We start from the raw sequence: 18,246 nt of genomic DNA on the forward strand, positions 1-18,246 counted from the left end.
ACACCTTCATCCACAAGGGATCTCTTTCGCAAGAACAAAATACTAGTGCCACATGATTTCATATCAGGTGAGAGACTATGGTAAGCATGCAGGAAAAATGGGCTACCTAATCTAAATGGCTTGTTCACACACATGTGAGTCTCCTGAAGGAACGCCATCTGTATGTGACTAGTTTTCAAATATTGAAACATGATGGATCTCTTACAAGCGCTAAGGAGGCCCTTGACGTTCAAGAATCCGAGCTGAAACTTCTTCTGCACCTGTTGCGATATGCTGTCAGGATGGGAGGGAAGGCCCAGTACCCACCACCCCACCTAGAGGGAAAGAAAGAGGGATAAAAAAAGGGGGGTGGAAGTATAGGGAGAGGAGCAGAAAGGATGATATTAGAGTCGAATAAGGGAGAAGGGAGCACAGAGTTAGTCAAGATAAAGTGCATAAAAAGACTTTTAAAAGGAAAGTTATAGACCTATTGTCAAAGAAATATAGAGAAGAAAAGAAACAAGCAAAAAAAGAGTACAAGAGAAACGAGCATAGTTCGGACCCAGCCGGACTAGGAGACACTACCTAAAGGCACAGATGGGGTCACTGGAGACGAGGATAACAATAGGGTGGAGTCCCAGACTCTATGAAGCTTTATACCTTTTTCTTTCCAAATGTTTTTTATTGATTTTTCAAATTTGTAAAAACATGACAAATATCATTGCAAAAGAAGAACATTTGTCTGACAAAATGTGACATAGAAGTGGGTGATACCCCAATTTGGAGTTCCATGCTGCTGTTCGATTTAAGATAGTATACATTAACATTAAACCAAAACAGAGGTAATGAAAACTAATATAACATATACGATACAATTCGTTAAATCTCTGTCATCCCTGAATGATTTCAATTTTGCTAGCGTGCCTTGGTATTCCCAACCGTCTCGTCTCCCCCTCCCTCCAGAGCCCCCTCCTAGGTGATTCTCAGTTTACCCAGGCTGTCCTGGATATCGCTCAGGATATACCACTCCGAGTGAATAAAAGGTGCCATCAGGTTAATTATTTCTCCCTGTGTGAATTCGCTTTCAATAAAATGTCTCCATCTCACAAAACTTGGATGTCAACCCATCTTTATCCCTCTCCGCTTCTAGTTTTTCCAACTTCAGAAGGTTGTGTAGTTCGCCCATAACCTCCTTTATGGATGGGCCCTCCCTTTGAATCCAGTGTTTCAAGATGCAACGCTTAGCTATCATGGCTATGTCATGCGTTATTGCGTATTTCCTCTTTCCTGTGTGCTCGGTCCTCCTCCTACTCCTCCCTCAAAGAAGTGGAAAATCCACACCATTAAGTCCAGATTGCTAAAAATTCCCCATGTTGACTGGGCAAATAGTCTGACTTGGTTCCAGAACCTAGCGATTGTCTCACATTCCCATAGCCCATGCAGCATATCCGTTTTCTCTTTTTGACACTTAGGACACCACCTATCCCTACCTGATATGTTGAAACCCATAATGGCCCTATGTAGAATTCTGAATTGAGTGTCTCCCCATCTCTCATTGGTAATATGTTTCTGCACTTGTACCCATCCTTTCAGTATGTCATCTACCACTTCTTGCCTTCCCAACTGTTTCCCGCACGCTGTTAAAGTCCGACTATCCTCCCGTGAAATAAGTACCCACCTTAGCGATCGATAAATTTTAGAGACATTTACACTTGTTACATCACATTCCAGTAACTCATCAATCGAACTTCTATTCAGCTCTCTTCCAACCACACCAAGGTCTCCTATTATTCCATGTTTCAATTGTTCATATTGGATGATATGTGAGCTATTAAGGTTTTACTTATCCAACACTTCCCGACCTGTCATCCACCTCCTGTCCTCCACATTCATAACATCTATCATTCTCCTGACTCCCCTCTCTTTCCATCTAGTAAATAGCTTGTTTTCTCATCCCAGGGGAAAATTTGGGAATGCCCAGGGGTTCAAGAACTTGGACACTTTCCATGAGAGCCCCAGTTTTTTCCTTACCGACTTCCATGTTAGCATGGTGTCTCGGAATACAATTGAATTCCTTATGTGCCCTTCAACCCTGGATAGTGGGGAGTGCAGAATGGACGTCAGATCCCACGGTGACGCATATTTAGTTTCCATCGCATGATCTGAGTGCCTACTCGTTTCTCTCACCTAATCAATTACATGCCTCATGATACATACAAGATAATACCCTCGGACGTCTGGAAAGTTCAGTCCTCCCTCCTCCGCTGACTTCATCAGCGTACGCAGCTTTATTCTGGGTTTCCTTCCCCTCCACACAAATTCTGTATACGATGAGTTGAGCTTATTCACATCCTTTAGTTTTAGCAATAGTGGAATCGTCTGGAAGGGATACAGCAGCCTAGGAAAGCTCATAATTTTTATCAGGTGGCATCTTGCCAGTAATGGAAGTGGCAGACCTTTACATCCCTTTAACTGAACTATAATTTTCCTCATTAGCGGTCCATAGTTCAAGTTATAGATTGTTTCCACCGATCTTCCTATATGTACCCCCAGGTATTTAATTGAAGATTGTGCTATAGGAATTCCACATATACAGCCATCCCTTACTTGTCCCCCCATTGTCCTATGATGCCCCTTTAGGAACTTGATCTCGCACTTTTTTTTGTTCAGTTTGAAACCGGAGAATGAACCAAATTTTTCAATCAAGGCAAGAGTCTGTGGCAAATCCGCACCAGGGTCCCCCATATAAAGTATGATGTCATCAGCAAAAAGCGCTGTCTTTACTTCTGAACCCCTTATCTTGATCCCTTTAAAGCTATTTTGTCCCTGTAGTATTCTTGACAACGGCTCAATTGCCAGGTTGAAAAAAAGAGGAGATAACGGGCAACCCTGTCTTGTTCCCTTCATCAAAGGGAACACGTTTGACAGAAAGCCCGGAGTGTGTACCCTAGCTCCCGAGTTGGCATAAAGGTTTCTAATGTAAAGTCTCATCTTGCCTACAATCCCTATGGCCTCCATTACCCTGTCTAGCCACCTCCAATTTACATTATCAAACACTTTTTCTGCGTCAAGTGTAACTAGGGCAGGTCTAGCCCCTCTCTCAGTGAGTCCCAGTCTAACCGCGTCTACCACTAGAATTGTCTTTGGGATATTGGTAACGGCATTTCTCCCCTTAATAAACCCCACCTGGTGGTTCGCAATGATCCTAGGTAAGATCTCAGCCAGTCTATAGCTTTATACCTTTTTAACCGTTTTTCCTTCTCTCTGACGGGCAAGAGAAGGAGGCACTAACTTCTCTAACAGTATAACAGAATTAACTCACAAACAAATACCAGGACATAGCGGGCAAACCTTTTCATAACTAAAAATATTCAGTAGAATGGAACTCATGCCACTCATTAAAATATAATAACCCCATGGGCAGGATTTTAGCTGTCCAGGGCCACATCGCTAAAACGACTTTGGAACATAAGTCATTGATCCAATAGTAAATAAGATTTAATGTCCAAGAACAATGTGTCCATCACAGTGTCCATCAGTCCCACAATTAAGACTGGAAGGAAAGATGCTCATGGGTCTAACTGTTCTTCCGGTAGTGTATTATCAGAAGGCAATGAGCAGTCTCCATCTGAGTTACAGTGAGAGGGAGCCAGCTTAATATTTTTCTTGTTTCTCTGAGGGGCCTTCAACTGCGCGCCAGTACGGTACCTGAAACGGAATGTCCAGAAATGCGAAAAGACCCTCCAAATCCTGCCTGGCCTTCTCTGCAGTCTACAAGGTGGAAGAGGTAGACCCAACGGTAAGAGACCCTGGTCTCTTTAATTTTGAGTAGTAGGGGATGTAGCTGTCTCTGCATATATAGCGTACGACTTTATACGTCGGGGAACAGTCTTATTTCAGCCCCCTCAATAGACACTGCTCCGTGCGACCATTCCTGATGTAAAATGTCATCCTTATCAATAAGATAATGTAGCCCATATAAGACATCATGTGCTGTTGCAGTATCTGAGAAGCCGGACCATGCCACTCTATGGACTCGATCCACAATGTAGGTGAAGTCTGGGGGTTTCTGTGTGATGGTATTGAAAATGGACCTCACAAGTTGCAGTAGGTCTTCAGTTTGGATTTGCTCTGGGATGCCTTTAAGGCAAATATTTTTCCGTCTCCCCCTATTCTCCTGATCATCCACTAGGAGTGCCACAGTGCCTGTATGAGACTGCACCGTGGATAATTTAGTTTCCGGTGCAGGCACCCTGTCTGAAATGGAAAATAGAGCCTCTTCATTAGCTGAAGCCCTCTCAGCCAGAGAGCCTAAGTCCCCTTTAATAACTGCAAGGGACCTTTCCTGAGAGGCTTCATATCTTTTGGCCATTCTGTCCAGGTCTCCCCTGGGTGTCCTTGGATGGCATAAGGGCTCACCTCTGAGGGCCCGCGTCCCCTGCTTCCCCACTCTGTGCTGTGCAGCAGCACACACCTGCTCTTTCGTTTGAGACGCCATAGCTGTTGGTCTGTGCTTAGAGGCCCCTGCCTTAGAAAAGAGCTGTGCCAGCTCCAATCCACCGCTCTTTCCGCGCGATTCAGCACCTGGGATTATACTGCCTTCTGTCCTCTTCGTCCTGGACATTATTAAACAAGATAGGACACATGCAAACCCTTTAGTCATCATGTACTAGAAATGGTTTGCCCCTCAAAAAGCATTATAATGAACCAGAGAAACAAGAAGGGATATAGCAACCCATATCAGATGTTTAAGAGAATCACTTCAAACTAGATTGGTGAAAAAGCAGTTATAATCTTTATTAAATACAAAAGATGCAGATTAAAATACACCAAGGACAGTGATCCAAAGATTTCACAGTATAAAATATACACACAGGTAAGGAGGTAAAAACCCAGAGCAAAAAGGGGGGTAGTTAGGTCAGAGGGGTCACCATGAGAGGTAAAGGCAGAGTCAGCCCAGACATGTGAGGGTTAAATTCAAGTGGAACACACATGTAGACGTTAATACAGCAGATAGCTTACTTACTCATGGTGAGACCTCAGCAGACCAAACGCCCCCGCACCCCAACGCGTTTCGCGATCTTCTTCAGGGTAGTGCGGCTTCATATTTTTTGGCCATTCTGTCCAGGTCTCCCCTGGGTGTCCCTGGATGGCATAAGGGCTCACCTCTGAGGGCCCGCGTCCCCTGCTTCCCCACTCTGTGCTGTGCAGCAGCACACACCTGCTCCTTCGTCTGAGACGCCATAGCTGTCGGTCTGTGCTTAGAGGCCCCTGTCTTAGAGAAGAGCTGTGCCAGCTCCAGTCCACCGCTCCTTCCGCGCGATTCAGCACCTGGGATTATGCTGCCTTCTGTCCTCTTCGTCCTGGACATTATTGCTGCAGTCCAGGACGGCTAAATGAGGGAATAATTGCCTCTGGAAGCCTGCTTCCTCACATGGCCATTGCTAAGCCACACCCCTCATAAAAATGTCTTCTACCTTGAGTGAATTCTCATGTGTCTAACAAGAGCGTGTTTGTGAATATAACATTTCCCACATTCTGAACATGCAAATGGCTTCTCCCCCGTGTGAGTTTTTATATGGGCATCAATGTGTGATTTCCGAATAAAACATTTCCCACATTCTGAACATGAAAATGGCTTCTCCCCCGTGTGAGTTTTTATATGCCTTTTAAGGTGTGATTTCCAATTAAAACCTTTCCCACATTCTGAACATGAAAATAGCTTCTCCCCTGTGTGAATTTTTAAATGCACATTAAGCTGTGATTTCCGAATATAACATTTCCCACAATCTGAACATGAAAATGGCTTCTCCCCTGTGTGAGTTTTTATATGGTCATCAAGGATTGCTTTCAGAGTAAAACATTTCTCACATTCTGAACATGAAAATGGCTTCTCCCCTGTATGACTTTTTATATGGTTATCAAGTTGTGATTTCCGAGTAAAACATTTCTCACATTCTGAACATGAAAATGGCTTCTCTCCCGTGTGAGTTTTTATATGCCTATCAAGCTGTGATTTCCGAATAAAACATTTCCCACAAACTGAACATGAAAACGGCTTCTCCCCTGTGTGAATTTTTAGATGCATATCAAGCTGTGATTTTCGAATATAACATTTCCCACAATCTGAACATGAAAATGGCTTCTCCCCTGTGTGAGTTTTTATATGGTCATCAAGGTTTGCTTTCCGAGTGAAACATTTCTCACATTCTGAACATGAAAATGGCTTCTCCCCTGTATGACTTTTTATATGGTTATCAAGCTGTGATTTCCGAGTAAAACATTTCTCACATTCTGAACATGAAAATGGCTTCTCTCCCGCGTGAGTTTTTATATGCCTATCAAGCTGTGATTTATTAATATAACATTTCCCACAATCTGAACATGAAAATGGCTTCTCTCCCGTGTGAGTTTTTATATGCCTACTAAGCTGTGATTTATTAATATAACATTTCCCACAATCTGAACATGAAAATGGGTTCTCTCCTGTGTGAGTTTTTATATGGTCATCAAAGTGTGATTTCTGATTAAAACATTTCTCACATTCTGAACATGAAAATGGCATCTCCCCTGTATGACTTTTTATATGGTCATCAAGCTGTGATTTCCGAGTAAAACATTTCTCACATTTTGAACATGAAAATGGCTTCTCTCCCGTGTGAGTTTTTATATGCCTATCAAGCTGTGATTTCCGAATAAAACATTTCCCACAATCTGAACATGAAAATGGCTTCACCCCCGTGTGAGTTTTTATATGCATATCAAGCTGTGATTTCTTAAAAAAACATTTCCCACATTCTGGACATGAAAATGGCTTCTCCCCTGTGTGACTTTTTTATGGTCATCAAGCTGTGCTTTCCAAATAAAACATTTCCCACAATCTGAACATGAAAATGGCTTCTCCCCAGTGTGAGTTTTTATATGGACATTAAGTTGTGATTTCCGAGTAAAACATTTCTTACATTCTGAACATGAATATGGCTTCTCCCCCGTGTGAGTTTTTATATGCACATCAAGCTGTGATTTCTTAATAAAACATTTTGCACATTCTGAACATGAATACGACTTTTCCCCTTTGTGAGTGCTTTGTTGTGGATCCCCCCTCTTGTGGCTTTTATTTTGCGGTGAATCTGGAGTTTGTTGAGAAGCATCAGGTGATAGATCTTGGGTGTAAAGAGCTGAGAGTTTATCTGGGATAATGACTTGCTCTTCATCTCTATTCTGTATAATGCCAAAATCTTCTGTCAAAAGAATAAAACAGATTTTGTACATTTTAAACACTATAATCTTCAAACTTGGTTTTCACTGGTAATTATCAGGCCCCTGACTGCAGTATCGTTGTGCAGCCTACATAATGATGGTCTTTTTACCAAGACGACTCTTCTACAATTCCAAAAATAAATAACTTTGAAAATTAGTTAATATCAGTAATATCCAGAATGTCATACCTGGCAACATAAGCACACATTTCTGCCTTATATATGGCGACATAAGAGGAATTATACTTTTTGATGCCATAAAGCTGAGTGTCTAAATATTCTAGAAAAAGAAAAGGACAGAGAACAGCGCTTCATGTGTGAATCGGCAGAGCATAGCAACCAAAATATTGTCTACAGCGCTCACCGTAGCAAGTTGTGCTAGCAGATACAACCATGGTCTCCACCAAGAATTTCAGGGCCCCATACTGGCAAGATTTTCAGGCCCAATTGAGACTCTACCCAGGCTCCACCCCAGCCTCGACTCTGCCCAGCTCCGCCTCCACTCCTTAAACTTTCCACAGTCCCACTATCCACTCTGGAAAAACTACACTTCTGCACTCCACTCTCTCCCCCAAAGCGGTCTGAGTAGTCATCATGTGACCAATCATTCGTTTGCGATTTTCATACTTAGAGTCATGTGATGATGAACTGGTCTTTCTAGCTCTTCAATTGTTCAGTGAAAAAAAGAGCGGCAAGACGAAAGCTAATAGTCAGATAACTGTAAATATAAAAATCACATATGAGTGGAGAGGCCCCGTGATGACTGCTGGAACCAGCAAGCCGAATCCTGACAGTGAGTAAATTACACGCTGTTAGGATTGGACATGATACAGGGCTTAACTTTTAAATTAAAGAGCTTGTCCAGGTTTGAGATGCAGGTCTTAAGTCACTTTAGGTGACTGCAGGATTCTGAATTCTCACAGCGCTTGCACTGCACACTTTCAGGATTCTCTAGTGCCAGTGACAAGAGTGGACTGTCATGTGAGCACAAGTGTGTAATTTGTATTCTTCTAGCCACATTCTGACTTGACTGATCAAGGCCACGAGTGTTTTGCTGGCACGTGACTGCAGGTATGTAAATAGCATACTTGTGGTTTTGTGACCTTCCTCTCTCACCACCGGAACCAGAGAATACTGACAGTGTACGCGCTGTGAGAATTCAGAAGTCTGCAGTCACATAGAGGGACACATTGAGTTACTGCAGACTCATGACAAACTTGGGACAACCCCTTTAATGCTCCTAATATTAAAAAAACATAGTAAACCTTAATTTGGCAGACGCAACAATACTTTATTAACATAGCCCTGTAAAAGTACTGAACTGTTACATTTGTACAGGATCAGGACTTATAACCGCACAGGAATACATCAACCGAGAGCCATGAGAAGTACAGAAATACATTACTAGAGCCCTCATTAGTACAGAAACACAGCACCAAAACCCTTATCAGTACAGAAACACATCACAAAAGCCACCATAGGTAAATAAAACATCGAAATGCTTCTCAGGAAAGAAATTAATCATCAGAACCACCAGCAGTACAAAAATACATCCAAATAACCCCTATCAGTGCAGAAACAGCATCCAAACCCTCATCAGTGTAGGAATACATCACAAGAGTCGGTAAACGGGTCATTAATTGTAATGTCAGGTCAGCCCTGTATATATATTTATTGCATGAACCTAGAACGTCCAGTATGTCATTAACAATGTAAGAAGATAATGGAAGCTATAGTTATCAGTCATTATGAAACCATACAAGAACAACAGTACGGATGAGAATTAGTCAGTATCACAAATAAACATTTACATCCAGGTACCTTATAGAGGATGTTGTCTCTGAACAGTCGTTCTTTTTATTTTCTTTATCTTGTCCAGATGCCATGATGACTTTTCATGTCCACAGCTCATCTCTGCAGACTTCCATTTTCTCCGCTTTTCTGCAGCACATCCCGACATGATGAGTGTCATTATAATGTCCCTGAATAAAAATATCTGCCCTACACTGCTCTTCTGAATAAATAATGGCTCCACACTGTGTTCCCTCCACAAAACATGACGTACACACAGTCCCTCTTATGGTACATGCCCTCCACACTGCCCCCTCCTTTCCATACTGGGTCTTCTCTTCACACTGTCTGCTACACTGTGTCCCCCTATACTGACCAGTCTCTATACTGTATACTCTATCTACTCTATACTATACTCTATACTCTCATCACACCCCCCCTGCTCACTACACTGTCCCCTCCTTGCTGTGGCTTCACACTATCCCCAATTAAGTCCATTCTACAAACTGCCCCAACCACATCACCCAGTCGTGTCTTCATCCATGTCACCCTACCCAGTCTTTATTATGTACCATCTCATACGGTCTCTTAACGACCTCCGTAGTCATCACCTCCTTGCTTCCCAAACTAGGTCCACACCCGTCCCCCCTTACTCCTCATACTGTGTTCGCACTCATCCCTCCTCACTTTTCATACTGTATCTGCACCCATCCTACCCTCATGCCCGCCATACTGTGTCTTTAAATCTAACCCATGGCTCGCTATACTACCCCTCCATTCAGTCCCCATACTGTGTGTGCACTTATCACACCCTTTCTCACCATTCTGGGTTCTCAAATGGCCCCCGTATGCTCCACATACTCCCTCTGCCCTTCCCCTAATTACAATCAATCTTTGGTTTATTCAGCTCCATTGGAGCACTTTCTACCAGCTCTGAGCGTGCCTTTTTGGCGTCATGGAGTGACGTCAGCAGCGTGATCAGCTGACTGGATCACACTGCTGACGTCACCAGGTCAGGGATTATATTGGACGCTAATAGATGCTCATCCCTAGGAGTCAGCGATGCAGATTCTGCGAGTCGCGGTCAGCTTGACAGCAGCTCCAAGATCGTCCGACTCCCATGACGCGCCCACCGGGGCCGTGGGGCACTTGTTACTGGGCCGAATACGTTGTCTGGGATGCTGTGGTGGCGGGGCCCGGTTCTGTGACCCCGGCAGAGTCATTTAAAAGGAGAAATGATGGGAATGGTAGTTCGTGACGTCACAAGTGGTACTCGGCCAGAGATAACCGACGCTGCGGGATGGGACCTCTGAGGCAGATGGTTGCGCAGCTTGGGTAGTATAGCTTTCCACAGGTAGAGCTGGGCCCCAGGGCCGATGGAAGTAGTAGTCTATGATGGCGGGAGTGCAGGGTTCGGGCGCAGGAGAATAACAGAGCGACACAGGGATGCAGTCTCAAGGTTTTTACTCACTGTAGCAGGTTACAAGGTAACACGAGTAGTCAGTGACTGCCTTTGGAGTGCTGGGTTTCACTGTGATGGGCTCAAGTCGATCCCGGATAGTTTGGAGGTCAATACCGGTGCACCCTTTGTGTGTTCCTTCCCTGGTCATCTTCCTACGCTGACTTCTTGTCCTCTTGTCCTGCGCCTATGCACACAGTGCCCTGAGCCGGGGTCCGCGGATCCTTCACAAAGGGAGCCTGTCGGCCTAGTCCCTTTGGTCCTATGTGGTCACCTGCCAGTGGATTCATATGCGGATTTGGCTTTGGTCCTTGTAGTGACCTCAGCCTCCGGTTTTACTAGATGAGCACGTTAGTTCTTCTCCTCTAGTCTAGGGACCGGATCCCCGTTTGCGGCCAAGTCCCTCCACTCTAATATGCTGTATGTGGAAAGAGTCCACGAGGGTTTGGCGCACTCCCCGTTGGCCCTAGGATCCGTTCTGTCTTGTGCCTGGATCGAGCTGCACCAGCTCCAGACCACAGGTCTTCACTCCTCCACTGCTCCTTCCAACTGTCAAACTCGCTACAGTCTGCTCCCACTAACTAGACTCCACCCCCAGGCCAAGTCAAATTATGGGAACGGAGGTGCCATCACCAGTGGTGGTTATACATAGCGTTAATGTCACCAAGCCCTAACCCTGACTGACCCGGTGAGGAGCTGCTAAATGAGTGTGTGTCTGTGTGTTGTGTGAACCGGTGGATGACCTCTTCCTTACCCAGGGATGGGATACCACATCTCTGGCTGAGGTGCAGTACCTCTATGGGGACTGAAACCTCGGGGGTGCCACAACTGTGCAGCCACTGGAGACGCTGTGGATCCCTGCATCTGGCTCCCCCCTGCAGGTTGGCCCCGCCTTCTTCCTTTTACATACGGCTCTAGTCCCCTACCCTTGTGGCCCGGTGAGTAGAAGAATTAAAGAGGAGGGGCCTACGCTGCCAGTGTGTCTGGGCCCCCCCTGTGTGCTTCTGCTCACGGATGTGTCCTCCAACGTGCATCCAGCTGAAGGCAGGCTCCCCCCTTCCTCACAGCACATGGCTAATTAGCATGCTCTGTTCATTCGCTTGCAAAAACAACCATGTATAGTAGCTGAAGTGACATTGCCAGGCCCCTCTGCTGCAGCTAAGACTGAGGCCCAGTGAAGAGCGGGGCCTGGCTGGCCCAGGGCTTAATAAGGCGAAGTAATTTCCCACAGGTCGACCGGCCCCCCTCTTCACCGGGCCCCTTACACCAGTCACGTTTGTAATGCCCTGATGGCGGCCCTGGTTACAACACTGGAAATAGTCCAGGATAAACCTCCACAAGCTGCTGCACCGACCACCAGCTCCAACTGCCCAACGCAGAGAGCTGATTATGGAAGGAAAGGGGCTGCAGAGCAGGATGATCCATGCGCTGCAAAAAGAGGAGGCCAGCCAGTGCATGAACATTCAATTCTTACATAATACCGCTCTGCAGTCCATTTCCTTCCATAAATCCTCTATAAGATGGAAGAGTCAGCAACAGAAATGAGCAACCAAAGTGATACAGTGCTGGACAAAAGTATTGGCACCCCTGTAATTCTGTCAGATAATACTCCGTTTTTTTTCTTGAAAATGATTGCAATCACAAATTCTTTGGTATTATTAACTTCATTTATTTTGCTTGCAATGAAAAATCACAAAAGAGAATGTGAGAAAACAAAAATCAAATCATTGATCATTTCACACAAAACTCCAAAAATGGGCCAGACAAAAGTATTGGCACCCTTAGCCTAATACTTGGTTGCACAACCTTTAGCCAAAATAACTGCGAACAACCGCTTCCGGTAACCATCAATGAGTTTCTTACAATGCTGTGCTGGAATTTTAGACCATTCTTCTTTGGCAAACTGCTCCAGATCTCTGAGATCTGAAGGGGGCCTTCTCCAAACTGCCATTTTGAGATCTCTCCACAGGTGTTCTATGGGGTTCAGGTCTGGACTCATTGCTGGCCACTTTAGTAGTCTCCAGTGCTTTCTCTCAAACCATTTTCTAGTGCTTTTTGAAGTGTGTTTTGGGTCATTGTCCTGCTGGAAGACCCATGACCTCTGAGGGAGACCCAGCTTTCTCACACTGGGCCCTACATTATGTTGCAAAATTTGTTGGTAGTCTTCAGACTTCATAATGCCATGCACACGGTCAAGCAGTCCAGTGCCAGAGGCAGCATAGCAACCCCAAAACATCAGGGAACCTCCGCCATGTTTGACAGTGTTCTTTTCTTTGAATGCCTCTTTTTTTTTTCCTGTAAACTCTATGTTGATGGATTTTCCCAAAAAGCTCTACTTTTGTCTCATCTGACCAGAGAACATTCTTCCAAAACATTTTAGTCTTTCTCAGGTAAGTTTTGGCAAACTCCAGCCTGGCTTTTTAATGTCTCGGAGTAAGAAGTGGGGTCTTCCTGGGTATCCTACCATACAGTCCCTTTTCATTCAGACGCCGACGGATAGTACGGGTTGACACTATTGTGCCCTCGGACTGCAGGGCAGCTTGAACTTGTTTGGATGTTAGTCAAGGTTCTTTATCCAGCATCCGCACAATCTTGCGTTGAAATCTCTCGTCAATTTTCTTTTCCTTCCACATCTAGGGAGGTTAGCCACAGTACCATGGGCTTTAAACTTCTTGATGACACTGCGCACCGTAGAAGCAGGAACTTTCAGGTCTTTGGAGATGGACTTGTAGCCTTGAGATTGATCATGCTTCCTCACAATTTGAATTCTCAAATCCTGAGACAGTTCTTTGGTCTTCTTTCTTTTCTCCATGCTCAATGTGGTACACACAAGGACACAGGACAGAGGTTCAGTCAACTTTAATCCATGTCAACTGGCTGCAAGTGTGATTTAGTTATTACCAACACCTGTTAGGTGCCACAGGTAAGTTACAGGTGCTGTTAATTACACAAATTAGAGAAGCATCACATGATTTTTCAAACAGTGCCAATACTTTTGTCCACCTCCTTTTTTATGTTTGGTGTGGAATTATATCCAGTTTGGCTTTATGACAAATTTGGGTTTTTTTCCATTGAATACAAATTAAATGAAGTTAATAATACCAAAGAATTTGTGATTGTAATCATTTTCAAGAAGAAACTGAGTATTATCTGACAGAATTGCAGGGGTGCCAATACTTTTGGCCAGCACTGTATATAGGTCAGAGTACATCTACAAATATGACATGGTTACAAACAGAGGCAGATTAGGCAGTTACCTTATGCGTCTGGCCAGCTGGGGGCGCCGTTCGACCAGGGTTTCATGGGCTTTCTCACATGTCTTTCCGACACAAGACCCCCGAGCAAAGACAAGCCAGAACATAGCCACACTACCTTTATCAAATTGGCTACAATCCACGTCCCCTCCTACCTAGTGACCTCACAGGGGAGCACTGCCTCACCCCTATCTTGAGTCTAGAATAATATCCCAATGTGATTATTGGCCATAACTTTGCCTGGGAATGTCGTAGGCGGACGCCAATGCTCTCATTTTTACAGTTATGATTTTACCTTCACAATGATAGGACACATGGGTAGTCTGCTACAGAGGTCCCATACCTATATAAAATATGTACTGGAATTGTCAGCATGCCGGGATGCCATATTTCTGCTTGACATATTTATAGGAAGCACGGCTCACGAGATATTACACATTTATTCCTGGTGCCTGTCTGTCTCAGGAGTCCAGGATACCTGTAATTAGTCTGTGGCTTCTTCTACAGTGTCACGGGGGGGGGTCTTCCTTTCCCTTATTGTTTTAAGGCCTAAACAGCTCACCTAATTTCCATATCATAGGAGATTGCCTTTTGTTCACACCATTGCAAACAGACAATTTCCTCAAGTTAATTAGCATACTGATTGAAGCTTCCTTAGACCTGAGGCACCTTGACAAGATGGTGGCTATAGGAATATCTCTTAATAGCTCAGAATATATCCCTTTTTCCTCACAATATAGATAGATACAGTGTGTGTGCGTGTGTGTGTGTATATATATATATATACACATATACAAATATATACACACATATATATATATGGATATATTCATACAGTGTATGCGGCACGGTGGCTCAGTGGTTAGGACACTATCTGCAAGAAGTTTGTATCTTCAGTCAACTTTAATCCATGTCAACTGGCTGCAAGTGTGATTTAGTTATTGCCAACACCTGTTAGGTGCCACAGGTAAGTTACAGGTGCTGTTAATTACACAAATTAGAGAAGCATCACATGATTTTTCAAACAGTGCCAATACTTTTGTCCACCCCCTTTTTTATGTTTGGTGTGGAATTATATCCAATTTGGCTTTATGACAATTTTTTTTTTTTTTCATTGCAGACAAATTAAATGAAGTTAATAATTCCAAATAATTTGTAATTGCAATCATTTTCAAGAAGAAACTGAGTATTATCTGACAGAATTGCAGGGGTGCCAATACTGTATCTGTTACATTTCAGCATCGTAGAGGGAAGTGTCACCAAATAATATCGTCGGATGTAGATGTATGTGTGCATATATACCCTGTGTGTGTGTGTGTGTGTATATATATAAATAAATATATATATATATATATATATATATATATATATATATATATATATAGTGATATGATCACTGGTGCTGTGATGAGAGGGTTAACATGGGTTACCTAGGGCGGGTTTGTTATGTCCAGCTAAAGAGATGGGTGGGACAGCTGTTCACCATATCTCCACCTCGGGGTGTGGTCTCAGGGGTAAGAGTCAGACCTCTGGACACACCCAGGGCCCTGCTCTGAACTTCCTGTGGTGGAGGAAGTAGCCGGGTTTGCCTGTGTGTGTGGAGGTGAGGAAACCTGCTGTCTGAGAAGGCTATGTTGGGACTTATCTGGCTGGACTGAACCTGGAGACCTGGTGCTTGGGAACGTGCCTGTCTCCTGCAAGTAAATGCCATCTGCATGCAGTACTGGCAATCTGCTATATGCAGTCTGAATAAAGAAGCCTGTGATTAAGGAAGTGCCTCCCGTGTATAACTGAAGCACGCATGCTGAGTGAGTACCCCCCAGGTTGCGAGGTGCAACGTCACATATGGTGGAGAATGCGGACAGCGTTTCTGGGAGAATGTGTTGGATTTCCGCACCTGTGGATCAGACGGGTCCACGAAGTTTTTCGGCATACTGCTGCAGGGGTTTGCGGTGGATCGGTGGGTCCACGAACAAGGACAGCGCACTCAAGCAGCTGGCGGTGACTTAGCAGGTCTGCGGGGTTCCGTGCTGCAGTGGCGAGAGACCAGCGACTGGAGGTTCCAGGATAACCCAGAATTGCGGGGCCCTGCTTAGTGAGCAGTGATACACCACAGGCTGGAGATCCTGGTTGTACGGGCAGTACAACCCGGAAAGGTTAGTGGTTCTCTATCCCCCCTGTCTTTGACCACCGTGTATTACCCATTGGAGCGCCCCTCCTGTTCCTCTTCTCATTGCAGCATGGAGGGGTTCCTGAAACAGCTGCTGCAGAGCCAGCAGCACCAAAAGCATGTGCTAGGAGGGCCAGTGACAGCAGTGGGGGCTGAAAGCCGAAAAGAGGGAATGGGTCATGCAGACGTTGTGGAGGAGCTGTACCAGTTCCTGGTGCGGGGACAGCAGGAGCTGTCAGTGCGCAGCGATGTGGCAGACATGGACCAGTTTGAGCGTTCCCTTTGGGGGCCAGTATGGACACTGGGTGCCCAGGGAGATAAGGGCGAACGGTGTGAATTGGGGGCTAAGGACATTGCATGGAAACCCCAAAAGGGGGCGGAGTCCCACAAAGAGGTAGTTGCTCAAAAGGGGCGGAGTCCCACAAAGGAGTGGTTGCCCAAAAGGGGTGGAGTCCCACAAAGGGGTGGTTGCCCAAAAGGGGGCGGAGTCCCACAAAGGGGTGGTTGCCCAAAAGGGGGCGGAGGCCTGGAACGGGGTAGTTACCCAACAGGGGGCGGGACCCCAGAAAGCGGTGGTGACCCACAAGGGGGTGGAGCATTCAAAATCCGAACTGGTGGACTATAGCAAGGGGAAATGGGGTTCGCCTTACATATGTCCTACCTGCGGTATAGGCTATCCAACCGGTATGAGGCCACAGAAGTGCTCCGTGGACTTGAATGGGCTACGTATGTCTGGTCTGTTAGACCCGGGGAGCCGGTTGACCATAGTGAGACCCATGCCTGATCTCCATTTTATGGTGGGTAGGACAATACAAGGAAGTTGTGTGCATGGGACCACTAAAGAATATCCTCTGGCCAGGGTGATGATTCAGACGGCCGAACATTTGGGGCGCCCTGATGTGGGTGTAGCTCCAGATCTGCCGTATCCGGTTATCATAGGACGGGACTTTGAGTTCTTTCAGGACTTATGGAAGTCAAAGGCCGGGACCAATTGCATAGGAATGAGTCGGCCCCTGCCTAAAGAAGCCTCTTTTCCGTATGAGGTTAGACAGATTCCCTGTGGTATCTTGAGGTGCAATGAGGAGAAGGTAACTCCAAATAAGGACTGTCCAGAGTTAGGGGTGAACAAGGGAAATAGAGGGTCTCCCCGATTTAGTGAAGTGTCGTCTCTAAAGGGAAGTGACAGTGTGACCACTAAAATTATAGTAGCTCCAGAAAAGGGGGCTGACACCTGGTTAAGCGGGGACATGTTAGTCCAGGACACCAGGGGGAGTGATGATGACTCCAGTAAAGACACTGACTAAAGAAAGATGACAAACGAGCACAGTGAGGTACAGAAGGGTGAGAAGGGTAAAACTTCCTCCCGACGCCGAAGACGTAATACGCGCCGAGAGGTGGCACAGTGTATGCCGTCTGAGGGTGCAGAGAAGGTGAAATACCTGGATAAGGAAAACATGTTGCCAGTAGCAACTGCTACGGTGGAGCCAGACAGTGATATCCTGCAACAGAAAGAGGAATCAGAGACTGAACTGACACATTGTAACGACAGAAATCAGCGGGCTGAGATTGCAGAAAAGGAACCAACCAAGGAAGTACTGATGGTGGTCCCTCTGGTTTCCAGGTGTGAAGCTGATAGTCTGTCAAGTGAGAGTAGTACAGGAAATGAAAGCCTGGAGAGTGTTGGTGGAGGGATAATCCACAACGGTCATAGTGAGCAGACTAGTGACCTACCTAGTGCTGGGGTGGATAATAGCGAATCCAGCCCCACATCTCTAAACGGAACAGAGTGCCATGCTGAAGGGTGTGACACCCTGGCAGAAGGTGATGCTACAAATTCCCAAGAGAAGGCTAAGGGTGACACTGCAGAGACTCAAGAGGAAGTTGGAGGTAATGCAGTCAAGTCCCAAGACACAGCTGGTTTCTGTAAAAGTGGAAAGAGCCTCGGAAGAAGAGGTGAAGTCTGGACCCGAGGTCTCATCAGGAGCTGAGAGCCTGACTGACTCAGTGGGTAAGACCAAGATCGCAGATAAGAATGACTCAGCTAAGAGCCTGAAACCCAAAGGCTCTGAGGCCGGGAAGGAACCCGAGGAGGGTGTGACTCAAAAGGTGAAGCCTTTGGTGAAGAATATGGAAGGAGGTAAGAGACCTCAGGAACCGTCTAGTGTCCTTGAAAGTAAAGGAAGCAGACCAGTCTTCGAGTGGCGGATAGACGTGTCGGAAGACTTAAGAGAAGCCTGTGCCAGTGAGAAGGTGCATGAGAGATTCCAGAAGGCGGTAAGAGCCTGTAAAGTGTACTTTGCTGCAGAGACTAATCGGTTGGTGGTGTGCTCTTTT

General features: G+C 45.5%; 2 protein-coding genes across 2 annotated transcripts in view; both read right to left on the reverse strand.

Moving 5' to 3' along the window:
• Positions 1-18,246, reverse strand: part of LOC142259452 (uncharacterized) — a 583,478-nt gene that overhangs the window by 235,003 nt on the left and 330,229 nt on the right. The gene's annotated exons all lie outside the window — the stretch shown is intronic.
• LOC142257223 (uncharacterized) lies at positions 4,769-6,828 on the reverse strand. Its single transcript, XM_075329376.1, has one exon. The coding sequence runs from the start codon at positions 6,737-6,739 to the stop codon at positions 5,453-5,455; it is 1,287 nt and encodes a 428-aa protein (XP_075185491.1). The 5' UTR covers positions 6,740-6,828; the 3' UTR covers positions 4,769-5,452.

The sequence above is a fragment of the Anomaloglossus baeobatrachus genome, chromosome 1 (assembly GCF_048569485.1).
Source record: "Anomaloglossus baeobatrachus isolate aAnoBae1 chromosome 1, aAnoBae1.hap1, whole genome shotgun sequence".
Classification (NCBI taxonomy): Eukaryota; Metazoa; Chordata; class Amphibia; order Anura; family Aromobatidae; genus Anomaloglossus; species Anomaloglossus baeobatrachus.

Excerpts from the sequence above, each read along its gene's own strand:
- LOC142257223 (XM_075329376.1), bottom strand. The coding sequence starts at position 6,739 with ATGCATATAAAAACTCACACGGGGGTGAAGCCATTTTCATGTTCAGAT.